The sequence below is a fragment of the Artemia franciscana genome, chromosome 5 (assembly GCF_032884065.1).
Source record: "Artemia franciscana chromosome 5, ASM3288406v1, whole genome shotgun sequence".
NCBI classification, from domain to species: Eukaryota; Metazoa; Arthropoda; class Branchiopoda; order Anostraca; family Artemiidae; genus Artemia; species Artemia franciscana.
The window spans coordinates 48,442,080-48,466,229 of NC_088867.1; the positions used below are offsets into that span (position 1 = coordinate 48,442,080).

The 24,150-nt window shown below is 36.4% G+C and overlaps 1 protein-coding gene across 1 annotated transcript in view; it reads left to right on the plus strand.

Annotated features, from left to right (window-relative positions):
- Positions 1 to 24,150, plus strand: part of LOC136027527 (dorsal-ventral patterning protein Sog-like) — a 167,361-nt gene that overhangs the window by 29,826 nt on the left and 113,385 nt on the right. The window contains exon 3 of the mRNA XM_065704875.1: positions 20,314 to 20,417. Within this exon, the coding sequence (XP_065560947.1) occupies positions 20,314 to 20,417 (104 nt within the window). The remainder of the gene's footprint in view (positions 1 to 20,313; positions 20,418 to 24,150) is intronic.

Here is a 24,150-nt window from a genome sequence, read left to right on the forward strand (position 1 = left end):
AAAGCATCGCACAATATTACTTTGACTGCTCTTTTTTGTATTGACTCAAGCTGGTCACTTAGATAAATAGTGTTATTGACTTGTGGGTCCCATACGGGACATGCATACTCTAAAATTGGTCGGATGTACGTGAGATATTCTATCCTTAGGCGTGCCACTGAGAAACCAAATCGACGCATTAGTATAAGTGTCTGCATCGCACTATTTGCCTTTTTGATAATTGTATCGACATGAAGGCTGAAAGAGGAGTCGATGCTAAACTTGACACCAAGCACTACTGCCGAAGATTCACTAGGATAAGGAGGAGGAGGGCACACAAAGTCTCTCTTCAGGGGATTAAAGCGAAGGATTTTAGTCTTTCCTTCGTTGATTTGGAGGTTGCTAGCAGTACATTCATCTTTGAAGTTGTTGATTATTTCGTTACAGAATTGGGGAACAGCCTCAGACTTCTCAACAATGTACTTCGGTGGGACTGACAATTCGTCTACATACTTAAATCTTTCTTCATAGCTGGAAAGGATGAAATTTATCACTGCCAGAAACAGTAGACTAGCGAGCTTAGTACCTTGTGGGGCTCCGCACGTAAGTATGACCCATTCGGAGTCGGTATCTCCTGGGAAAAGACTGTAAACGCACTGATAGCGGGCTTGTAAAAAATTGATCACTAAAAGGAGAATATGTTTGTGCGCACCCATGGTGCGTAGAATTGTGATAGCAACGGAATGGCGAATAAGATCAAAAGCCTTTCGGTAGTCTACGAGGAGAAGATCGACTATAGCACTTCCTCGGTCGAGCCACTCGACAATGAGATGGTACATTCGCACTAAATAAACAGTTGTGCTGCTGCCTCTGAGGCATCCATACTGATACGGGTCTAGATGTGCAGAGACCTTTGACATAAGTTTGCGGTAAATAAACGTTTCTGCCACTTTAGAAAGGTTCGGAGTTATTGATAAAGGCCGTAGTTGATCACAAGATTTTGGACACCCTACTCTTGGAATAACGCGGACATATGCTCTTTTCCAAGCTCTAGAGAATACTTGCTGACGGAAACATTGGTTGATTATAGAAGAGAGTAGCTTAACAAGAAATAATGACGAATTCGCGTAACAGCTTTACTGGAAGCTCACCTGAGTAGGACGCACAGTTCGCTTTCAGTCTTATGAGTTCCTTATAAACAGAGAATTCAGAGACTTCACAGTCTCGAGTAGTGTGTACTGAGTAATACACAAGTACCTACAGACCTTATTTTACGTAGGTAACAATAAGAGAAAGCCCCCCACAATGCGAGAGACAAAAAATTGTACATATTTATAATAATAAGTAAACTATATTTTGGTACTTGTATGATATACCCCTGCAGCTCAAGAAGTAAAGTTAGGTCAATCCTAATAAGAAATACCTAAGTATGATAAAAGTATAATACTTTGAAGACAAATTTGGGCTATATATTTGCACATTGGGGGGGGGGCAAAGTACAGCGGGTCTGCATGCAAAATGTGTTTGCTACAATTATTGTGATATTATGAAGTAGGAATTGTTTTCAGACTTCATACTGTCCAAAAACTTTACCCTCACCCCCTTAATGTGCCAATATATAGGCTAAATTATATATTTCCCATCTGATCTGTCACTTCTCTTTGTCTTTTCTCACGCAAAGTCAAAAGAAACTAGCGAAAGAAACCGGTTTACAGTGCGTCAATGCATGAACAACCTGAGCTACAGGGGGTATATCATACCAGTACCTATTTTTTTTTTCTTACAAACAACAAATTCATTTTTACATTTTTAATTTTGAAATTCATTTTTCTTAAATTCATTTTTATTTGTACAATTTGATTGACGCATTTGGAGTTTGTCAACTTTTTGTTTCTCGTTTTGAAGTTAACAGCCATTTTTGAAGCTGAAAGCTCTTTCACAGTCTTATCAATGGCATCTGCCTTTTTCTTTTCTTCCTTGTGGGCTATTTAGTAAAACTGATATATAACTTACCCTTTACACATCTCAAGGACCCCTCAATGCCATCTAAAGTGCTTTTTATAGATATTAAAGTACAACGAGGGGATAGTTCCCCTTGTGTATAGGACGCGTTTTTTTCCTGTTAAGTTTTAATGTTGCTCTTTACTTTCACTAATTAAAAAATATAAGTTTTTCTTATGGAAGTAAAGACTGAAATTGAAAGTTAAAACGAACAAAAATTATTGCCTCGCAGATTACGCAAGATACATCTGCAGAACTAGCTCAAATAAACAGACTCGTGATATTTTCCCATTTAGCGCTTGTAGCGCTTTGCTGTCAAGCGTTTTATCAGAGCTTCTAGCGCAAAAAGGAGGTTTCCCTTGTTGTTCAAGGTGGGGAACTGTAATCCACCCCATACACGGTTTTTAACCACGATGATTATAATGATGCATTTTTCATTTCGATGTGACGCCATTTTTTTTTGCAGGGGGAGTTTAGAGTCTTTTTCAAAATCCCTTAAGCTTATTTTTGCAGTAAGCTTTTACTGTTCACAGATTAATCGAAATAATAGTTACCATTCCTGAATTAGTGTTTTGGAAAAAGTGCAAGTAAGCAAGGAAAATTAAGAACAAGAAGTTCTTAATTAGAAATTAGAAAAAATAAAAGAAATTAGAAATAAATAAATAGAAAAAATAAATAAAAATAAATAAGAAATAAATAAATAAGTTCTTAATTAGTTCAATAGGAAATAAATAAAACCAGGTCAAATTTTTCGACGGTTATTTTTTTCATTTTGACAGTCTTAATGTCGCTGGAATGTTCAAGTTGGTCGCAATTTCGGTTTACCCTATGTCTCGTTTCCCCTATTTTTTAAATAAACATAAAGAGATAAATGTTGAGGGTGAAAGTGCAAACTGGCTCAGTTTTATTTGTATATGGTTTTGTTAATATGCAGTTTATCAAATACTGTTTAGCTTAAAAAAAAAGAACAGAAAGCGCAAAAGCGCGTAAATCATGCCGAAACCGCGCATGCGTCTTCTTAATACAACCAATAGCCACATATATTGCTTTTATAAATGCTATACTTGTATGGAAATTCGAATTTCTGAAGATGGAATCTTTGAATGCTAAGCATTGAAGACTTAATTCTGTAAGCCCACGAAGCCAAATCAAAGCGTTTGACAATTTAAATACTTCGCTGTGGCTAAATTCTACCGAAAAAGTGGCGAGGTAAGTTGGGGCAAAAATAGAGCCAGGGGGTCAGTATTAGCGGCCACAGGGGGCTGGTTCTTGAGACATCTTATATCCTGTTGATATTTTTGTTGTTGTACTTTGAAGAATAATTGTGTACCTATTCAGTAGCATAAAAAAGGATGGTACTTCCGCGTTATAGTGACCACACCAAATAAGTGAAATTAGGTTAATCCTAATGAAATACACCAAAATATAATGAAAATATAATACTTTAATAAGAAAATTATAGAAACTACGACAGAGAATTATGGAAAGATGGTCACCCAGAACGCTTTATATTAAATACCTAACCTAACCACCTCTGTGTATTAAACATTTGATTAAAATATGCTTGTAAGGTAGTTTCCTTCGCTCAAGCCAAGCTTATTATCTCCGACTGGACACAGAAAAACGGTTTCATTACAAATCAAGAGCAAAGCGTGGTCGCTATAACACGTAACCAAAAGGATTAACATCGGCAGGAACGTTTGCAGGGGGGAGGGTGGCTTAGGGAGTGCCCCCTCCTCAAATTATAAGTTTTCCCAAATTTCAGGGCATTTCTTATTCAACGTATCAACGAATTTTTTTTTGTAATCGCCCCCCCCCCCCCCCTGAAAAATTTTCTTCAGTACGTGCCTGAACATGGAGTCCAGCTCTTCTTTTATCTCTTCTCATACAGTCTTAAACTCATAGAGAATATGATGAAATCTATAGTTTTTAGTTGTTGAGCAATTTTTGCATGTCGTCATAAGAGTTGTCTAACAAGTCTTCTTGACGCGCGATTTCGTCTCGGTTTTGATCTAAACATAATCCGGGTATTACTTTTTCCATATTTTTGAAAATGGTAAACTTTAAATTGCCACCGCTGCTAAACAGCACATGTAGTTCAAAATAGATTATAAAACTCGCCTCTCTCAATTTAATTACTGACAATATATATATATATATATATATATATATATATATATATATATATATATATATATATATATATATATATATATATATATATATATATATATATATATATATATGAATTAATGCATATTTTGATTTTGGCTTTCCGCTCATAAATAATTAAAATGAAATTTGTATATTTTTTTTGGCTAAATGGCTTTCTCATAGTTTTTATCGGATTATTTTGAGAAAAAAAGGAGCGGGGAGGAGCCTAGTTGCCCTCCAATTTTTTTGATTAATTAAAAAGGCAACTAGAACTTTTAATTTCTTATGAACGTTTTCATTAATAAAAAATATACGTAACTTACGAATTATCTTACGTAACGAACTTCTATATTCGTATTTTTTTATTACGTATATGAGAGGGTTCACCCCCTCGTCAATACCTTGCTGTTTACACTAAAGCTTAAATTAAGAGCGGATCCCCCAAAGAGAGCGGATCCAGTACGGTTACGTCAATCACGTATCTACGACATTTACTTATTCTACCCACCAAGTTTCATCCCGATTTCTCTACACAAAACGTTTTCCAAGATTTCCGGTTTCCCCCTCCAACTCCCCCCCCCAATATCAACAGATCTGGTCGGGATCTGAAATAAGACCTCTGAGTCATGAGTCTTCTGACATAAATATCAAATTTCATTAAGATCCGGTCACCCGTTCTTAAGTTAAAAATACTTCAATTTTTCTAATTTTTCCATATTAACACCCCCCAGCTCCTCCAAAGAGAACAGATCTGTCCCAATTATGTCAATCACGCATCTATAACTTGTGCTTATTCTTCCCATCAAGATTCGTCCCGATCTCTCCATTCTAAGCGTTTTTCAAGATTTTCGTTTCCCCTCCGACCCCCTATGTCCTCGGATCCGACTCGAATTGAAAATAGAGCATCTGAGACATAAGATCCTTCTGTATATCAAGTTTCATTAAGATCCGATCACCCATTCGCAAGATAAACATACCTCAATTTCCACGTTTTCCAAGAATTCTGGTTTCCCCCTCTAACTCCCCCCAATGTCACCGGATCTGTTCGGGATTTAAAATAAGCGCTCTAAAGCGCAAGATCAAATTTCATTAAGTTCTGATCACCCGTTCGTAAGTTACAAATACCCTCATTTTTTCTAATTTTTCCGAATCCCCCCACCCCCAACTCCACCAAAGAGAGCAGATCCGGTTCGGTTATGTCAGTCACGTATCTTGGACATGTTTTTATTCTTCCCACCAAGTTTCATCCTGATCTCTCCGCTTTAAGTGTCTTCCAAGATTTCTGCTGCCCCCAACTCCCCCCAACGACGCTGGATCCGGTCGGGATTTAAAATAAGAAATCTGAGTTACGAGGTCCTTCTGTATATGAAATTTCATTAAGATCCGATCACTCCTTCGTAAGTTAAAAATACCTCATTTTTTCTAATTTTTCAGAATCAACCCTCCCCCCAACTCCCCCAAATAGAGCGGATCCGTTCCGGTTATGTCAATCACGTATCTAGGACTTCTGCTTATTTTTCCCACCAAGTTTCATCCTGATGCCTCCATTTTAAGCGTTTTCCAAGATTTTAGGTCCCCCGTCCCCCAACTCCCCCCAATGTCACCGGATCCGGAGTGGATCCGGTCTGGTTATGTCAGTCACGTATCTTGGACTTGTTTTTATTCTTCCCACCAAGTTTCGTCCTGATCTTTCCGCTTTAAGTGTTTTCCAAGATTTCCGGTCCGCGTCCCCAACTCCCCCCTAATTACGCTGGATCTGGTCGGGTTTAAAATAAGAGATTTAAACGAGATTATGTAAAAGATTACGAGGCCTTTCTAAATATGATATTTCATTGAGATCCGATCACTCCTTCGTAAGTTAGAAATACCTCATTTTTCTAATTTTCAGAACTAACCCTCCCCCCAACTCCCCCAAATAGAGCGGCATCTGTTCCGGTTATGTCAGTCACGTATCTAGGACTTTTGCTTATTTTTCCCACAAAGTGTCATCCCGATCCTTCCACTCTAAGCGTTTTCCAAGATTCTAGGTCCCCCCAACTTCCCCCAATTTCACCAGATCCAGTCGGGATTTAAAATAAGAGCTTTGAGACACAATATTCTTCTAAGTATCAAATTTCATTAAGATCCGATCACCCGTTCGTAAGTTTTTCCGTTCGTAAGTATTCCTCATGAGGTATAAGTATACCTCATTTTTTCTGTTTCTCGATTTAACTGTCCCCCCACTCCCCCCCCAGATGGTCGAATCGGGGAAACGATTCGAAATTTAATCTGGTCTGGTTCCTGATACGCCTGCCAAATTTCATCCTCCTAGCTTACCTGGAAGTGCCTAAACTAGCAAAACCAGGACCGACAGACCGACAGAATTTGCGATCGCTATATGTCACTTGGTAGATACCAAGTGCCATAAAAATTGTACACATAATAGCTCAGCAGTTCCTGTTTTCAAACTAGACATTGTAAGAGACTATTCTAAAAAAGGTTATGAGTAGATGTCTTTTGATACAATTCGATACAATATTTGATACTATTTTGATATATTAGAGACTATTCTAAAAAAAGGTTGTGAGTAGATGTCTTTTGATACTATTCGATCCAATATTTGATACTATTTTGATATATTAGAGACTATTCTAAGGTTATGAGTAGATGTCTTTTGATACTATTCGATACAATATTTGATACTATTTTGATATATTAGAGACTATTCTAAAAAAAGGTTATGAGTAGATGTCTTTGATCTTTGACTGTTCATGTACACGAAGCAATTTAGTAAATAGCCCCTTGAAAGAAACAATAGTCCATTTTCCCGTCTCGGAGTCCAGACAAAAGAAAGGTGTAAATTCGATACGGAAATTTGCAAAATGCTTGCTAGATTTATTACTTTTATGTTCTGTTTCCTTAAGTCGTAATGCGTGGTGTACTTCTTTCTTTGAGAGAAATCAAATTTAGTATCTTAGGCCTTCGTTCAATTTATTCAGATTGAGAAAGATTAATGAGAGATCTTTTCGTAATAGGGTTCGAATCAAAATACTGCGGTCACATAATTTTGTGTAGCGTCCCCCTCGCCAAAATACCAGTATGCCAGGTATAAGCAAATCGGAAGTAAGTATAAACAAATCAAACAGTTCGTGGTAACGAACTGTAGTAAGGAGTGACCCGGCTCAATAGTAACCAAAACTCTAAAAACTAGAATTTTGATATCAATAGCTACATCAAAAGAATCGCATTTTAATGCTGATTTTAAATATATAAATTTAATCAAGTTTAGTTTTATCCATCAAAAGTTACGAGCCTGAGAAAATTTGCCTTATTTAAGGAAATAGGGGAAAACAACCCGTAAAACTCATAGAATCTTAACGAAAATCACACCATCAGATTCAGCGCATCAGAGAACCCTAATGTAGAAGTTTCAAGCTCCTATCCACAAAAATGTGGAATTTTGTATTTTTTGCCAGAAGGCAGATCACGGATGCGTGTTTATTTGTTTTTTGTTTTTTTTCCCAGGGGTGATCGTATCGACCCAGTGGTCCTAGAATCTTGCGAGAGGGCTCTTTCTAACGGAAATAAAAAGTTTTAGTGCCCTTTTTAAATACCAAAAAAATTGGAGGGCACCTAGGCCCCCTCCCACGCTAATTATTTTCCCAAATCTCCAGATCAAAATTCTGAGATAGCCATTTTATTCAGCGTAGTCGAAAAACCTTATAACTATGTCTTTGGGGATGACTCACTCCCACACAGTCCCCGTAGGAGGTGCTACAAGTTACAAACTTTGACCAGTGCTTACAATATTAATGGTTATTTGGAAGTATACAAACGTTTTCAGGGGGATTTTTAGGTTGGGGGGAGGAGTTGAGAAGAGGGGAATATGTTGGGGGAACTTTCCTTGGAGGAATTTGTCATGGGGGAAGAAAATTTTCATGAAGGGAGCGCAGGATTATCTAGCATTATTTAAAAAAATACAATGAAAAAATAAATATGAAAAAGTTTTTTGAACTGAAAGTAAGGAGAAACATTAAAATTTAAAACGAACAGAAATTATTACGCATATGATGGGCTCATCTCCTAATACCTCGCTCTTTTTAAAGCTAAAGTATTTTTAGTATTTCAACTATTTATTCCACGGCTTTTGTGATTCAGGGGTCATTCTTAAGAAATTGGAACACAATTTAAGCTTTAGTGTAAAGAGCGAGGTTCTGACGAGGGGGTGAACCCCTTCGTATACGTAATAAAAACATGAGAATACAGAAGTTCGCTACGTAAGCTAATTCGCAAGTTACGTATATCTTTTACTAGTAAAAACATTCGTAAAAAATCAAAAGTTCTAGTTGCCTTTTTAAGTAACCAAAAATCGGAGGGCAGCTAGGCCTCCTCCCCCGCTCCTTTTTTTCTCAAAATCATTAGATCAAGAATATGAGAAAGCCATTTAGCAAAAAAAAAAAAATGTAAATTTCGTTTTAATTATTCATCTGCGGAGAGCCAAAATCAAAACATGCATTGATTCAAAAAACGTTCAGAAATTAAATAAAAAAACTAGTTTTTTAACGGAAAGTAAGGAGCGACACTAAAACTTAAAACGAACAGAAATTACTTCGTATATGAAAGGAGATGCTTCCTCATCAACGCCCCGCTCTTTACGCTGAAGTTTTTTACTGTTTTAAAAAGTGGAGTTAAGAGAAAGAGTCAAACTTTAGCGTAAAGAGCGGGGCGTTGATGAGGAAGCATCTCCTTTCATATACGAAGTAATTTCTGTTCGTTTTAAGTTTTAATGTCGCTCCTTACTTTCCGTTAAAAAAACTTGTTTTTTTTTATTTAATTGTATCTGAAATGTTCATTTTTCCCATACAAAATGAGAAAAAACAGATCTTAATAAATGCGAATTCTATAAAAATTTGGCTTGCAAATTTTTTGGGGACAGGGGAGAGTTGCTAATCAAAACCACCACTTGTTTTTTTTGGGGAATTTTTTCAGGAGTATCAAAATGTTAAATACGGCTTAACTTTTCTTAGGAAATACTAGAGGCCAAAACCTAGACTAGGAGTTGTTGTCTTCCAGAAACCATGTATACCAGATGGTGCGTACCATCATCTGGTGGAATTGTACTACGATTGGTGCAAAGTATGCAACTTGTGGCGTGAAAAAGCGCAGCGTGGTTTGTGTGTACCACGCAAGGATCAACATTTAGTGCTCTCAAAGGTACATTAGTTGGCGGTGAGTAGGCAACCCTTCGGACTTAAACAGTAAATTCCCATTTTTTTTTGTATATATATATGGTCTTGTGCCATAAAACCTGAGGTGTGAGTCTAGTTTTAGAAAAATGAGGCAATAAAAATGCCTAAGCGTCTAATATAAAAAAGAAGAATTATAGAAATCAACAACATTCTTTGGAACTTTTTCTGGAAGTTTGAATTGTAAACAGAGACTATTCCACAATGAAATTCCTTCGTAATGTATTGAATTGTGAGAATTCTTTACTCGATTCTTAACCTCAATTCTGTCTCCGATATCCTTTTATACCATAGGTGGCGGGCAGCAGTATCTAATTGAGAGTCAAGTTGAATTCGAACTGATTTTTGAGCCAAGTCGAGTAAAGGATTAACCTAAGTGTCATCCCTTGGGTGGTCTCAAGTTTAGTTGAGTGAGGTACTAGGCTTCGACCAGCATTACTAACAAGTATGAAAAATTTAAGAAGGAGAGAAACAAAGAGGTGTTTTGAGGATTGTTTTAAAACGTTCTTGCATCAGGAATCGATTTATAGGGTGTCTAAAAAAACTATTTTTGGGACGTTCCCATTCCTTTGGCAAAATACATCCTACAGAAGATGAAAATGCTTATGATTATTTTATTTAACCACGAACAAATGCATTTTTCTGGAATGATTGCGACTAAACCAACAAAGAAGTGTCTGAGAACGGAATTTCTAAATTGTTATGGATTTATGAGTAGTTTAGAAAACATTTCAACATTACTTCCCGACCGTAAGATTGATGTATTTGGTGCATGTGAAGCGTTCTTAAATGAGCATTTTTCTGAGCTAGCTCAAGTAAATGGGTATAAATTGTTGTTTAAAAATAGAATGGGTAGACGGAGAGGAGGGTTGGCTTTTTTTGTAAATGATAGTATACCTCTAAGAGAAGTAAATGAATATGATTACCTTTATGGCGGAATGTCATTTGAATTTTTTGCTTTTGAGCTAGATTTAAATCCTTCGTAAGTGTTATGTTACGCCGAGTTCGGCTGCTAAACAATTTGTTGAAAAGTTTGATGAACTTAGCTCGCTGATGACCCAAAGAAAATGTAAGTTAATGATGATGGGTGATTTTAATATTGATATTAAATAAAAAAAAGTTTTTTTTTTAACTGGAAGTAAGGAGCGACATTAAAACTTAAAACGAACAGAAATTACTCCGTGTATGAAAGGGACTGTTCCTCTCTCAGCGTCCCGCTCTTTACGCTAAAGTTTGACTCTTTCTCTTAATTCTACTTTTAAAACAGTAAATAACTTTAGTGTAAAGAGCGGGACGTTGAGGGAGGAACAGCCCCTTTCATACACGGAGTAATTTCTGTTCGTTTTAAGTTTTAATATCGCTCCTTACTTTCAGTAAAAAAAAACTTGTTTTATTTATTTAATTTCTGAACGTTTTTGAATTAATGCCTGTTTTTATTTTGGCTCTCCGCCAATGAATAATTAAAACGAAATTTGTGTATTAATTTTTTTTTTACTAAATGGCTTTCTCTTAGTTTTGATCAGATTTTATTAGTTTGACTTTATTAAATGTATTTTTAATTTTTAACAAACTTTTTTATTAGTAAAAATATACATAACTTATAAATTAACTTACGTAACGAACTTCTAAATTCGTATAATTTTATTATGTATATGAGGGGGTTTGCCCCCTCGTTAATACCTCACTCTTTACACTAAAGCTTTAATTTTGTCCCAATTCTTTAAGATTGACCCCTGAATTACAAAGGCTGTAGAATAAATAGTTGAAATTACTAAAAATACTTTAAGCGTAAAGAGCAAGCTATTTAGGAAGAGATGGACCCCCCGTATGCGTAATAATCTCTGTTCGCTTTAAGTTTTAATGCTGGTCCTTACTTTCAGTTGGAAAAACTTTTTCATATTTATTTTTTCATCGTTTTTTTTTTAAATAATGCTAGAAAATCCTGCGCCCCCTTCATGGAATTTATCTTCTCCCATGGCAAATACCTCCAAGGGAAGATCCTCCCACGTAGCTCCCTCCCCTCAACCCCACCCCAATCAAAAATCATCCTGAAAAGGTCTGTACACTTCCAAACAATCATTACTGTATGTAAACGCTGGTCAAAGTTTGTAACTTGCAGCCCCTCCCCTGGGGACTGCTGGGGAGTAAGTAAGCCCCAAAGACATAGTTATTATGTTTTTCGACTATGCTGTACAAAATGGCTATCTAAAAAATTTTATCCGTTGACTTTGGGAGAAAATGAGCGTGGGAGGGGGTCTAGGTGCCCTCCAATTTTTTGGTCACTTAAAAAGGGCACTAGAACTTTTAATTTCCGTTAGAATGAGCCATCTCGCAACATTCTAAGACCATTTGGTAGATACGATCACCGCTGGGGAAAAACAAAACAAAAATATAAACAAACAAATAAACACGCACCCGTGATCGGTCTTCTGGCAAAAAATACTCTGTTCCACATTTTTATAGATAAGAGCTTGAAACTTCTACAATAGGGTTCTCGGATATGCTGAATGCGATGGTGTGATTTTTGTTAAGATCATATTACTTTTAGGGGGTGTTTCCCCCTATTATCCAAAACAAGGCAAATTTTCTCAGGCTCGTAACTTTTGATGAGTAAGACTAAATTTGATGAAACTTATATATTTAAAATCAGCACAAAAGTCTGATTCTTTCGATATATCTATTGGTATCAAAATTCCGTTTTTTAGAGTTTCGTTTACTATTGAGCCGGGTCGCTCCTTACAACAGATAGTTACCACGAACTGTTTGATTAGTAATGCACCTGGGGATGGGAATTCAATTTTTTTCAAATACTGTCACCGTTGACTTTGTGACGAGTTTTATGTCCGCAGGTTTGCTGCTATCATGCCGGATCACGACGAGAATGACAGAGTCATCAGTGTCGTTAATTGACAATATTTTCACATATTTTGAGACACTGGGATGTAACATTGTAGTTGGAGATACTTTTGACCATTTTATGATCCTGTGCGATCTTCAAACCGGAACGTCCCCTATACCCTCTACTTTGAAGACAAGAAGACTGGACGCTGCTTCGATTGGTAAACTGAAAAGTTTACTATCCCAAGTCGACCGGTCTCCCTGCTTCGAATGTGACGACATGGATAAAGCTACTGAGTACTTCATTGACCAGCTCAAAATAGTACTTAGTAAGGCATGTCCTTTATCAAGCCGGCAAGCTAAGCGTTATCTTAAACCGAAGAAACCATGGATCACAGCTGCTGTTCTGTCTACTATCCATACCAAAAATAACCTCTTCAGGAAATTCATGGCAGATCTTATATAGGAAAATCAGGCAAAATTTCAGCAGTCCAGAAATTGTCTGACAAAGCTACTGCGAGAAGCGAAGCAGTCGTACTATCTTCATGAATTTCAAAATGCTGAAGGATCTCAAAAAAAGACTTGTTTGAGTATTGATAAATGTCTTAGGAAAAAGGAAAGGAAAAACCTTCTGGAAGAGATAGTATCACCAAAAGACAAGAAATTTGTTAAAGGAAAGCAAAGTGTTGTTGGTGTCCTAAATGAACACTTCGCAAATATTGATCATGCAACATCGCTTGAGGCATCAACTCGAAGTTACCTGATTCAGCTTCTACTTCCATGCCGCCTCCATCAGATTGTTTTTTTTTCCTAACGCCGGTGCCAGCGGAGGAAATACTGCAAGTTACTGCAACTGAAGAATGGGTCGTCGGAAGGTATGGGTGGCTCATCGACAAGACTATTCAAACGGATAATGCCAGATGTTACATAATTTTTAGTTCATATTATCAGTTTATGTTTTTCAGGTGGACGTTTCCCAACTTGCTTAAAGTCTGCACGTGTTTTAGCACTACATAAGGGTGATGAAGTGAAAGATCCAACAAACTACAGGCCAATATCGGTCCTATCTTCATTGACAAAAGTAATTAAACGCTGTCTTTACAACCGTATAGTGAAGTTTTTTTTTTTTTTTATAACAATGGATGGTTTAATGACCTTCAGTTTGGGCTTAGGGAAAGTCATAGCACTGAACATGCAATTCTGACACTCACATAGCTTATACACGCCACTTTAGATTCCAAAAAAAATTCCGGCTACTCTATTTATCGATATAAATAAGTATTATTATTTATCGATAAAGACTAAGGATTTTCTTGTACTAGTACAACCAAAGTATTAGTCATCCAGTCGGAACTTCTTTTTAAACAATTAAAACTAGGCCACTTGTTAAGAATGGATGTAGTATAGAGCTTCTTTGGTATGATTCTGGAATAATCAGATGCGTAATATATACACATAAACTCAAAATAAACGTAAACATTTTCTGAGTGAGTTAAGCAGTTTTCACACTACATACGTTATTTTCTATGTTAAGCGGTTAAGTTTTGTCAAGTATAATCTAGTTGTATAATCCAGTAGCCGCCCTCCAGTGGCGTAATTTTATCAAATTCCTAGGGGGGGGAGGAATTTGGAGCCAATTTTACCAGATCAAGTGAAAATGACAGTGAAAAAGGAAAAAAATGGGCCATATAATACCATAAGGGCTAAGATATACTAATGAAAAATGACCTGTTTCTTGGGATGCTTGAATTATGCAGGCTTATCTCAGATTTGACAAGTTTTTTTGCAGATACTAAATGTCAGCTGGGGGGCGAACTGAGGTCGGGGATGAGTACTGGAGGAGGCAGTTGCCCCTCTATCCCATAGCAAATTATACCCCTGCTGCGCAATAGAACAGCGTAAAAATTCACTAGACCATCGTAATCTCTCGTCTAAAAGCAGTGGTTTCCAACCGCTGTTGTACCATGCCCCACCTAGTTGTTTCTAAAAACCTGTTGCCCTCCTCGTGACTAAATTTTTTTTTATTCAAAATTATATATTTTGTACTAATGAAAAATATTATCTAAATACGACACCTTTTATACAATTCATAATGTCGTTGTAATATATCATGTATCCTTTTTGCTCTGCCCATGACCAGGGTCGTAGCCAGGGTTTTTTCGAGAGAGTGGGGCTTACAAAAGGTTTTTTTTTTGCGAGATGGATTTACAAAAAAAACCTTTGGAAAACGCATCAAAACATTTTATATTTATTTTTGTCACGTTTTTACGAGTCGGGCAAATATTTAGGGGGGGGGAGAACCTAACATCCCTGGTTTCGGCCTTGCCAATGACCCACCAAAATATTTCCATGCCCCACCAGTTGGGCCCACACCCCGAATTAGGAATCACAGGTCTAAAGTCACCACAATGACCATAAATAATGTATTCAAAAATAAAGAATATGGAATGGAGATGAAGATTTAAGCTCTTATCAGGCATGAAAGGCTTTTTGGAAAAAAGTTTGATATTTTATTTTCAAAATTTATTAATTGTTCATCTACAAATTCCATTTTGCTGCTGCCATATTGACTGTCTCCTAACATAAAATGAAATTATATAATGGAAAATTCTCAGCAGAGCTCGAGTTTACTAGACACTTCCTAGGTTTACTTCGTAAGATTACAGATTTTGCTATTGTTATTGAAAATTGTTTAATGAAAGATGCACTTTTTATACTAATGAAAAAAGTTATCTAGATAGAACACCTTTTACGCGATGTATGACGTCGTTGCAATACTATTATGTATCTTTTAAGTACAAAAATTACTCCGTAAGATAACATAAATAACGTAAAGGCTGAAGTTATAGTTATATAACTACATACATAGTTAGCTAAGTAATATAATTCCCCTGATTGTGAAGGACTATCGGTAAATCACATTTATAATGTCGTTCACTATGAATATATTCTCTTGGAGTACTTAAAGAGTGCAAATTCTTGGAGTGTTTTGCACAATTAAAGCCTTCTTCTTCTCCTTCTTCCTCACTCCTTCTCCTTCTTTTTCTCCTTCTTCTTCACTGTGTTTCAGACGATGAAGCACTTTGGTTCTTTCAAATTGCGGCATCATAGTTATTAGTTGCTCCGTAACTAGTGTGAAAGGTTTTACAGCATAGTGTGAAAGAGCCATTACACGACGATCCATCAGACTGGCCAGAAGGGAGGCATTTGTGCCATTTTGGTTTGTGGAAAATCGTTCATTCCGCGCATTTTCACTTTTATGGCGGTGCAACTTTAAACCAGACATCTGGCAACACTACGATCCATGCCAGTCAATTTCTTGTTTTCTCTTTCGCACACTGTGTTTGAGATAATCTCGCGTTCATTCCGCGTTCGTTCGACGAAAATGATCGACGTTGGTTACTTACGACTAGATTAAATGCAATTTTTCATTTGGTAAATCTTGTTGAATGTGTAAAGAGGACATAGAGCTGTAAGAGGAGCTGCTGGGCTCAGGAATTCAATTGAGCCTATTGAATCAATTGACAAAAGCCTCGAACCTGGCTCTATTGTTTGCGTGTTCGGGCGCCACATACTGCGGGAGATCTGTCGAGACTAAAGTCGTGTGTCATATTATTACAATAGCCATGCTGACAAAAACTGAGGCGGGGATTCGTAGGGGTCTCTTTTGATACCAACTTTTTTGGGATGTTAAATAAACCATACCGTACTATATCACCTGCTGAGAAGGTCGTATATAGAACGGGAAAAGTTGACTTGGATAACTATGCTGAAGATATAAACGGAGATCAATAGTTTCCACTTATGGAAGGCCTTGTTAGATATTAATCAGCCGAATCAAAAGCGGCTAAATGTTCCTATTATCTGTAATATCTTACATTGGCCCATGTGTGTGTGTGTGTGTGTGTGTGTGTGATGTTATAGATAGTTAGGATTGCACCATTTCAATAGCCACGGCTTTAAAAGGAGCATCGTACATTTTCTCTGAGGATGGTTTTATTTTCATTTTAAGATGCTGTTTTGTAGTGATGCTCACCAAACATTATGGCCACATGATTTAATTTGGCATTCGAGGTAAAAAAAAAAAAAAAAAAAAAAAAAGTATATACCTATGGGTATGAAAGTATATACCCACAATTTGGTTTTGAATGCAGATTAAAATTTTAAATACATTCTTGTAAATACTCGGTTATATCATTATGGTACAACATATATTCTAAAGTAGCTTAAACCAGTTCTCTCTCCAAAACCTTGAGATGGTTGCAGTTTTACCAGTAATATTTTACATTTCCATTATTTTTGGCCATTAAAGAAAAACTGTCAAATTTTTGCCCTCTGCATAAATTGCATCCCCACCCTGAATAAATGTCTGCCTGTGTGTTTATATTATTGTATCCCTTCTCTTACTTCAAGAGCATGGCTCATACATTTCATACCTCATACTTTTCAAGAGCATGGGGTAAAGTCTGTTGACCTGCTTATGAGATCAATGTCTGTTCACTTTTTTCAATGCTAGGCCTAAAACCCAGTACAAGGCCATATCCACGGTTTTTGTGTGGGGGATGCTTTTTTCTGGGGTGGGGTGGGCAAAATAAACTGATAAAAACAAATAAAATATTTGCTTATATGCATTTTGTTGCGTTTTTATGAGTTTGACAAAGATTTCAGGGGGGGGGGATTCAAACCCCATATCCCTCCTGGATACAGCCTAGACCCAGGGATATGTGTATGATTTTTGGAAGGACTCAATAATAAGCAAAACAATGACTTTTTCATTAATAAGCAAATTTAATGTAAACTAGTTCTACTTACAAAATGATAAACGAATAATAAACAAATTTTTGGTAGACAATAATAGACAAATCATATTTGATTATTTGAATAAAAAGCTTACGAAAACTAAAAAAAAATTGGAATTTCAGGCGGGATTCAAGCCCCGAAGCAAATCTTTCCAATGTTTGAGTAAGAAGTGCCTAGAAATTAGTGAAAATTCAGGATTTCTGGGTGGCCACAAGCACCAGCCCCTGCGTACCTCCTTGCTGTATCCTACCCCTAGCAAGGGGAGAATCACCAGCATTTTTTTGGAGTAGCAAGAGGGATCCATAACTGAATAGTCAATGGCTATGGGATATGTAATGATGTTTTCTCTACATTATTGGGGGGGGGGCAATTGTCCTCCCTTGCCCCCCTAAAGACACCCCTGCCTCTAGCATTCTACCTGACAATACTCATAACTCTGTTTTTACAAAATGATCTCCTGGCAGTAATTTTTACACTAGAGGAGAAAGCTAGGGGTCTGGAGCCTATCGTCTGGAACCACCATTTTCTGTAATTTTATATCCATCAGTAGTTTTTTTTTATTGAATTAGGCCTCTCGTGAGAAAGAAAAAGAAACATCTGCATACGCATTCTTTGTATATTGTATTCATAGCCACAGACAAGGCCGTGTCCAGGGGGGGGGGGCTATGGGTTTTGAACTCCCTCCCCCTTAAATGTTTGCTGACTCGTAAAAAAGTAACAAATATGAATATAATTTTTTATGCATTTTCTAAAGTCATTTTATACCCCCCCCCCCAAAAAAAAAATCCTGGATATGACCCTGCCCACAGACATCCAAATATTTAGAAGGGAATCAGTAAATTTGTGTGTGTTTTTCTAAAAATTTCTTCGAAGAGAGAGAAATTTAAGGATCTTACATTAAATTGATCTTAGGTTTAGGTATGAATGATGGGATATGAGAGAAAATCCTTTTCTCCCTATTCCCCTTCTATCTTATTTTGTTAAACGAAAAATAATTGTATGCTCGAATTCTTATATTTATTTATTTAACTCTCATTTTTTTGGTCGAAAACGTCAATATAAATCATACAGGAAATTGGCATAATACTATTTTCTGGAGGGAGGGAAAATTCGCTTAGGGAAAAAAAGATTTCATATGAACAACGTCACAAATACTTGGAATATTTATAATAAATTTTGCTGAAGATGAGTGTCTTTGTTAAATATTTTAAAAAGCACGTTCCAACTTAATTAGATTGTCAATAATATAGAATTATTTGTCGGTATAAATATTACGTGGTCGTTTGGAAAAAAAATCGGCTTATTGATCCAACCTTTTGGTAAACTTCATTAGCCGTCTGAATGGTTCTTTAATCGTCATTACGCATCAAATCACGTTGATGCAAAAGTCGGTTGTTAAGATAATTAATCTCCTGATGTTAGCTCTACCGTATTGGTTTGCCAAATGAAAAAACAATAATGAATTTAAGACAAGATTTGATTATAGGTTTGAAATTAATGTAATAATACGTGTTTTAACATGTGTTGATTCGATGTGTGTAGACTGATATCAATTTGGAAGGTTTTAAGCCAACTCTGCTCCAATTAAAATATCCAAATATTGCTTGGTCGGTGTTAAATCTTGCAAGTTGTAAGAAATATGTTTTAGCCAATTTTTACAACAAACAAAGATTAAGTTTTTACTCCTGCTGATGATGTTGTTCAGGTACGTAGATTTTACTGAAGGCTGGGGACAGTGTGGGATCTAGTGAAAAATCTTGAGAGAGGCCTAATGTGACAAGGGTGCCAATGAACAAAATCTTGAGGGGCCCACTATGACAAAGGTGCCAATAATTGACAAAATTGACCAATTTAGGCTATTCTAAAAAAAGAGTAAGAAAAAACAGGATAAGAGAGCGTCAGAAAAATCTTGGATGGGTCCCCGGGTCCCCCTGCCCCCTGGATGCGCCAGTGGCTGGGGGGGACCAGTGGCTTCAATTCATGAAAATTTAAGGACATCAAAAGAATTTTTCTGAATTTTTTGGGGAGATTTTGTAATTTTTTCAATGAAAGTACAAAAAAGGTACAAAAAGGTACAAAAAAGGTAATTTCGAAACAATTGGAGAATATTATGGAAAATGTAAGAAAATGTAATGTAATAAGAAAATATAAAAATAAGAAAATGTAAGAAAAGGTCCTGAAGGCCCTTCTGATGTGCTCTCCCTGCCTGAAATCTTTAAAATAGTTGGCAAATTATAGAAAAGTAATATGAAAAACTTAAAAAAAAATCCTAGGAGTACTCAGACTACGGAGGGGGAACCCCTTAGGCTCTGTTATCTGGTACTTAGAAGGATATTGAGATCAAACTTTAATATTTAAATAAATTTAAGCTTAAATGTTGTGTAAATTTTCTTATGTTGTATTTTATACCTACAAATACTGATCATGAAATAAAGAATACATTTTTCGGAATAACAGAAAGATATAACCCCATACTTCCCAAGTTTAGTTTCCATGTCCCACTGTTTAGTCCCTATTTACCCAAGAGATGCCCTGCTTGAGATTTGTAGCGCCAGAAAACGATTCATTTATACTCACTTCTCATTTATAACACACAATTGATTAATTTTTAATTTATTTAATTATGATTAATTTGCCATTCATTATAATAAATTTGGTAAATTATGTGCCATTCAAAAATGGATAACGGCCATAATTGATTGCCACTTGCTAATTTTGTACTTTCTTGTTTCAATAAATAAAATTAAGGTTACCCCTTGTGTGACACAGAGACGAGTAATTATGAAGTTGATTTGTTTTGAATTGAAATTCTATTTCTGCTTTTAAAATTGTTGAAACCTTTTTCAGCTCTATAACTACAAAATGACATTCAAAATGCAGGGGTGGCAACTCTTGATAGCGAAGGGGAAAATATTTTTTTCAGGTTTTGTAATGAAGATATTAAAAAGTTATTTTCAAAATCTAGGAGGGGGAATATTTGTCTTTTATCTGATTTTAAATGAAAATACCAAAAATAGTGTTTCAAAATCTAGGTGGGGCTAATTGCCCCCATGCCCTGCTCGCAGTTGGCGCCCCTGGTCATATAAACAATTTCTTTGCCATTATAGAGACTATTGGCTTGCTATCCCTGTTGTTTCCACATGAAAGTTTGATTTCCCTTTTTGTATCCTCTTCATTTTTTGTAGAAAACCAAAGTCAGCGTACTAGAAAAGTTTTCCTATCCGGACTGAAAGGAAATTACGAGTTTCACCGGACGGATATTGGCCGTATTTTCTTGGATAAATGATCCTAGTTGTCCATTCTCTTTTTTTTTCAGAATGTCAGTTTGGCAAACGATCTTACGAGCTGGAACAAACTTGGCACCCTGACCTGGGCCCTCCATTTGGAGTAATGTATTGCATCAGATGTGAATGCATGGCTGTAAGTTGTACTTTTATTTATTTATCTTTTTACAGAGAAATAAAGAAAATATTTTCTCTTTAAACCTTCCCGTCATTTTTTCTCTATGTAATAGAATTTGTCGCATCACATGAAGACGAGGGCTGTATTCAGAGGCACCGGTTCACGAAAATCAGTGTGTGTGCGTGGAGGGGGGGGGTAATGTGATTTCGAAATATATGGGAGGGGTGTTTTTTTAAGTTTTTTAATTAAAATACCAAAAACAATGATGCATTTTTGTGAAAATACTGCAAAAAGGTGTTTTGTCAAAATCTAGAAGAAGGGGGCAAAAACTTCTGAGCGGGAGATGCTCTCCCCTGGCCCGAATGCTCCCTTCCGTGTATACGAGCTTGCACTTTCCGTAGTAAATTTATTTCGGGGAAATGACACAAACTTGAATATGAGCTGGAAGTAGGTCAGCAGAGACGTCGTTTAGGGTGGCAAGGGGGGGGGCTAGTCCCCCAATAATTTGGAGACTCTCTGGATGTGGACCCCTATCCTCCCATTAAAATGCTGGAGCTACGCCCATGTAGGACAATCATATAGAAAATGTAAGAATTATTAGAAGAACACATAGGCTACAATTTTTAGATTTTGTTGGGTGAGCATGAGTTCAAAGGTTCGCTTCCATACCTACGTTCCTGCTTCTGCTATCACTGTCTAAATAATAATATTTATCAATATCATCATCATCACTATCATCACAATAATAGAAAAAATTTTTGACTGTTTTTCATGTTCCCTTTCAACAGCTCACGGTTCATTTCTCCAGGAATGAGTTAAAAAAAACGACAACTTCCTAGAAATGGCAGAGATTTCACCAGTAATGGTTCTGGCCTCTCTTGTGCCTGGGTAAAAGTCTTGATTGGCACCGCCCCCCTTTCTCCCACAAAATTTTCAGGCGAAGTTTTAACAAAATTTTCATTTATTGACAAATTTATTTTCAGTTTATTAATTAATGAAGAATTTATTGTTTAGTTATTTTTTCTATTTGCTACTTAAATTATTTAATTATTGTTAGTTATTTTAATCCAAATTATTTTATTATTATAATTTCATTATTTTTAATTTATCATTATTTTATCAATTAATTAATAACTTATTAATTATTTTCATTTATTAACTACGCCCTATACTTTTCTATTAATAAAAACGAAATTCTGCGTCCGGGGCAAGTTCCCCCTCTGTACTTCCCCTAGAACCGCCTCTGGATGTCACCTTGGTATAGGGCTGTATCCAGGAAAGTGGGGGGGGGGGTCTTGATTGGAACACTCCTTGGAATTTTTGTCTGACTCGTAAAAAAGTAACCAAATGCATGTAATTTTTTTTAAATTTTTGTATAGTATATATTGTACCCACTTCCTACTCAAACAAAAATACCGCCATCCCCCCCCCCAAAAAAAAATCCTGGATACGGACCTTCGCTTGGCATCAACATATCTTGTCCATGCCAAACATTCCACATGATTAGTCGATTATAAAGGTAGTCCAACAGAGTATCGGTTGACATTCCAAACATCCGAATTTGAATTCCGATCTATTACCGCTGTATCCATTAAGCCGTGTTTATGGCGTCGGCTTACCAGATTTAACCCTTAAAGGTGTGAAGGGACAATCGAAGAGTCACTCAAAGCAAACGACCAAGGCCTGACTTTTATTGACACTGTCCAACACCTAGATTTTGACAGGGGGTTGCAAACTCCATCGATGTGCATTAAGTATTTTTTTATTTTTATTTTGTTTAACACACTAAATGGTAAACAAGTGATGCTACAACAGTCAGTCGTCAACTGGGGGGTTCAAAAACGTGCGTGATAATTTACCGGGATGGGAGGAAAAGCAGTCTGGGACGAGAGAGGTGAAGTACATCGACAGAATTTTCGTTTCTTCCGGAAGGAGGGGGCACCATTTTGAAAAAAAAAATATGAGGGTATTGTGTGGCAAATATAAGAAATTTTTAGCATAAATCGTATATATTTTGATATTTGAGGAGAGAGGTTTTGTACAAACTAAAATTCTCTCAAAGCAAACGATCTAGGGCAAGGCCGTATCCAGAGGTATTAGAGGGCTTGACCCCCCCCCCAAAAAAAAAGTTTTTTCCGACTCGTTAAAAAGTAACAAAATGTCTTTGAACAAATTTTTGATGCGGTTTTTATAGTTTTTGTTGTACCCTCCCCCTTTGAAAAAAATCCTGGATATGGCCCTGATCCAGACATGAACTTTATTGACAATACCCATCACCTAGCTTTTGAAAGGATTGCAAGCTCCATTGATATTTTATATGTTTATTTTTATATTTTATATTTTATATGTTGTTTGAAACATTTTATAACGTTTATTTTATAACGTTTATTTTATATGTTGTTTGAAACATGAAATGGTGAACGATCTTGGTTGTATTAAACGAAAAAAACAAGCTTTTTTTTAAATGAAAGTAAGGAGCGACATTAAAACTTATAACGATCAGAAATTACTCCGTATTTAAAAGGGGCTTTTCCTTCTCAACCCCCCGCTCTTTACGCTAAAGTTTGACTCTTTTTCTTAACTCACATTTTAAAAAAGTAAAAAACTTCAAGGAATCTACTCGTTACCACGTCGAAAACTATCGCTCTTCGTTACCACGAACTGTTTGATTAATCAATTATGTCTGAAAATAGAAATGAAATATGTTGCAGGGATTTGTAAACAGTTCCTGGATTGGTATCGGTTCGGATACTGATATTAAATATAGAATATAAAAATGTTATTGCTCTATTAGGTTTTGTGTCACCAATCAGTAGTAGTGGGCTCGGGGGTAACGCTACCCAGATTTTTTTCCCCTTATATATTTTGAAAAATATCATCTTTTCAGTATTTTCATTAGAAAATGGCTTAATTCTGGTACTTTTATTGAATAAATAGGAATCATCACTATCCTATAAAAATAAAACTTCCCCCTAGGTTTTGAAAAATGTAATTTCCCCCCTAATTTAAGAGAATTGACGTCACTGCTTGGGGCATCTGCTTAAAACTGAACACAAAATTAAAAGAAGGTCGTCTGGATTTTCAAAGACAGAACATAACTAACCAGGACTGCGCAGAATGCATTTTAATTAATATGACTATTTTTTTTTACTAAAAAGGCTTCTTTTTTTTTCAGTTCTTGACTTACACGTTTGGCTTTTTCGCTATGACCAGAATTTTCTATATTTTATGCAGACAGGTAGACGTTTGCAAAAGTTCCTAAGCTGCAGGTTATCTGCACATGAAGTTGGACGAAGAGCAAGGTTCAAAGTAACGGCTCCTCGGGACCTCCCCCTCCTTCTGGTTTTCCTATTAACACCCTTGTATCCTGCGGCAGAAACTGCGAATTTCGGCTGGCAGCTGGCAGCTTTGCTCTGCTTAAAACGTACATTACAAAGGATTTAAGCTACAAAAAATCATTTTTGTTTGGTTTTAAGCGACCGAAGCAATAAATAATAGTCCTGCCTAAATGAAACACATGAACAGGATTTTTAGAGGTCATAAGTTTGGCTGGGTGATGACGGTTACATTGCCAAGACAGTAGAACAGAGGTGTTAATTTACGAAAATGTAGGACAAGAGGGAGGAGGGTAAAAGTATTTTTCAAATTCTAAGGGGGAAATATAGTCTTTGATTTAAAAAAATCGCTAAATTAACAAAAAGGTATTTTCCAAGAATAGGGGGGCAAAAATATCTCTATATCCCCTGCCTGC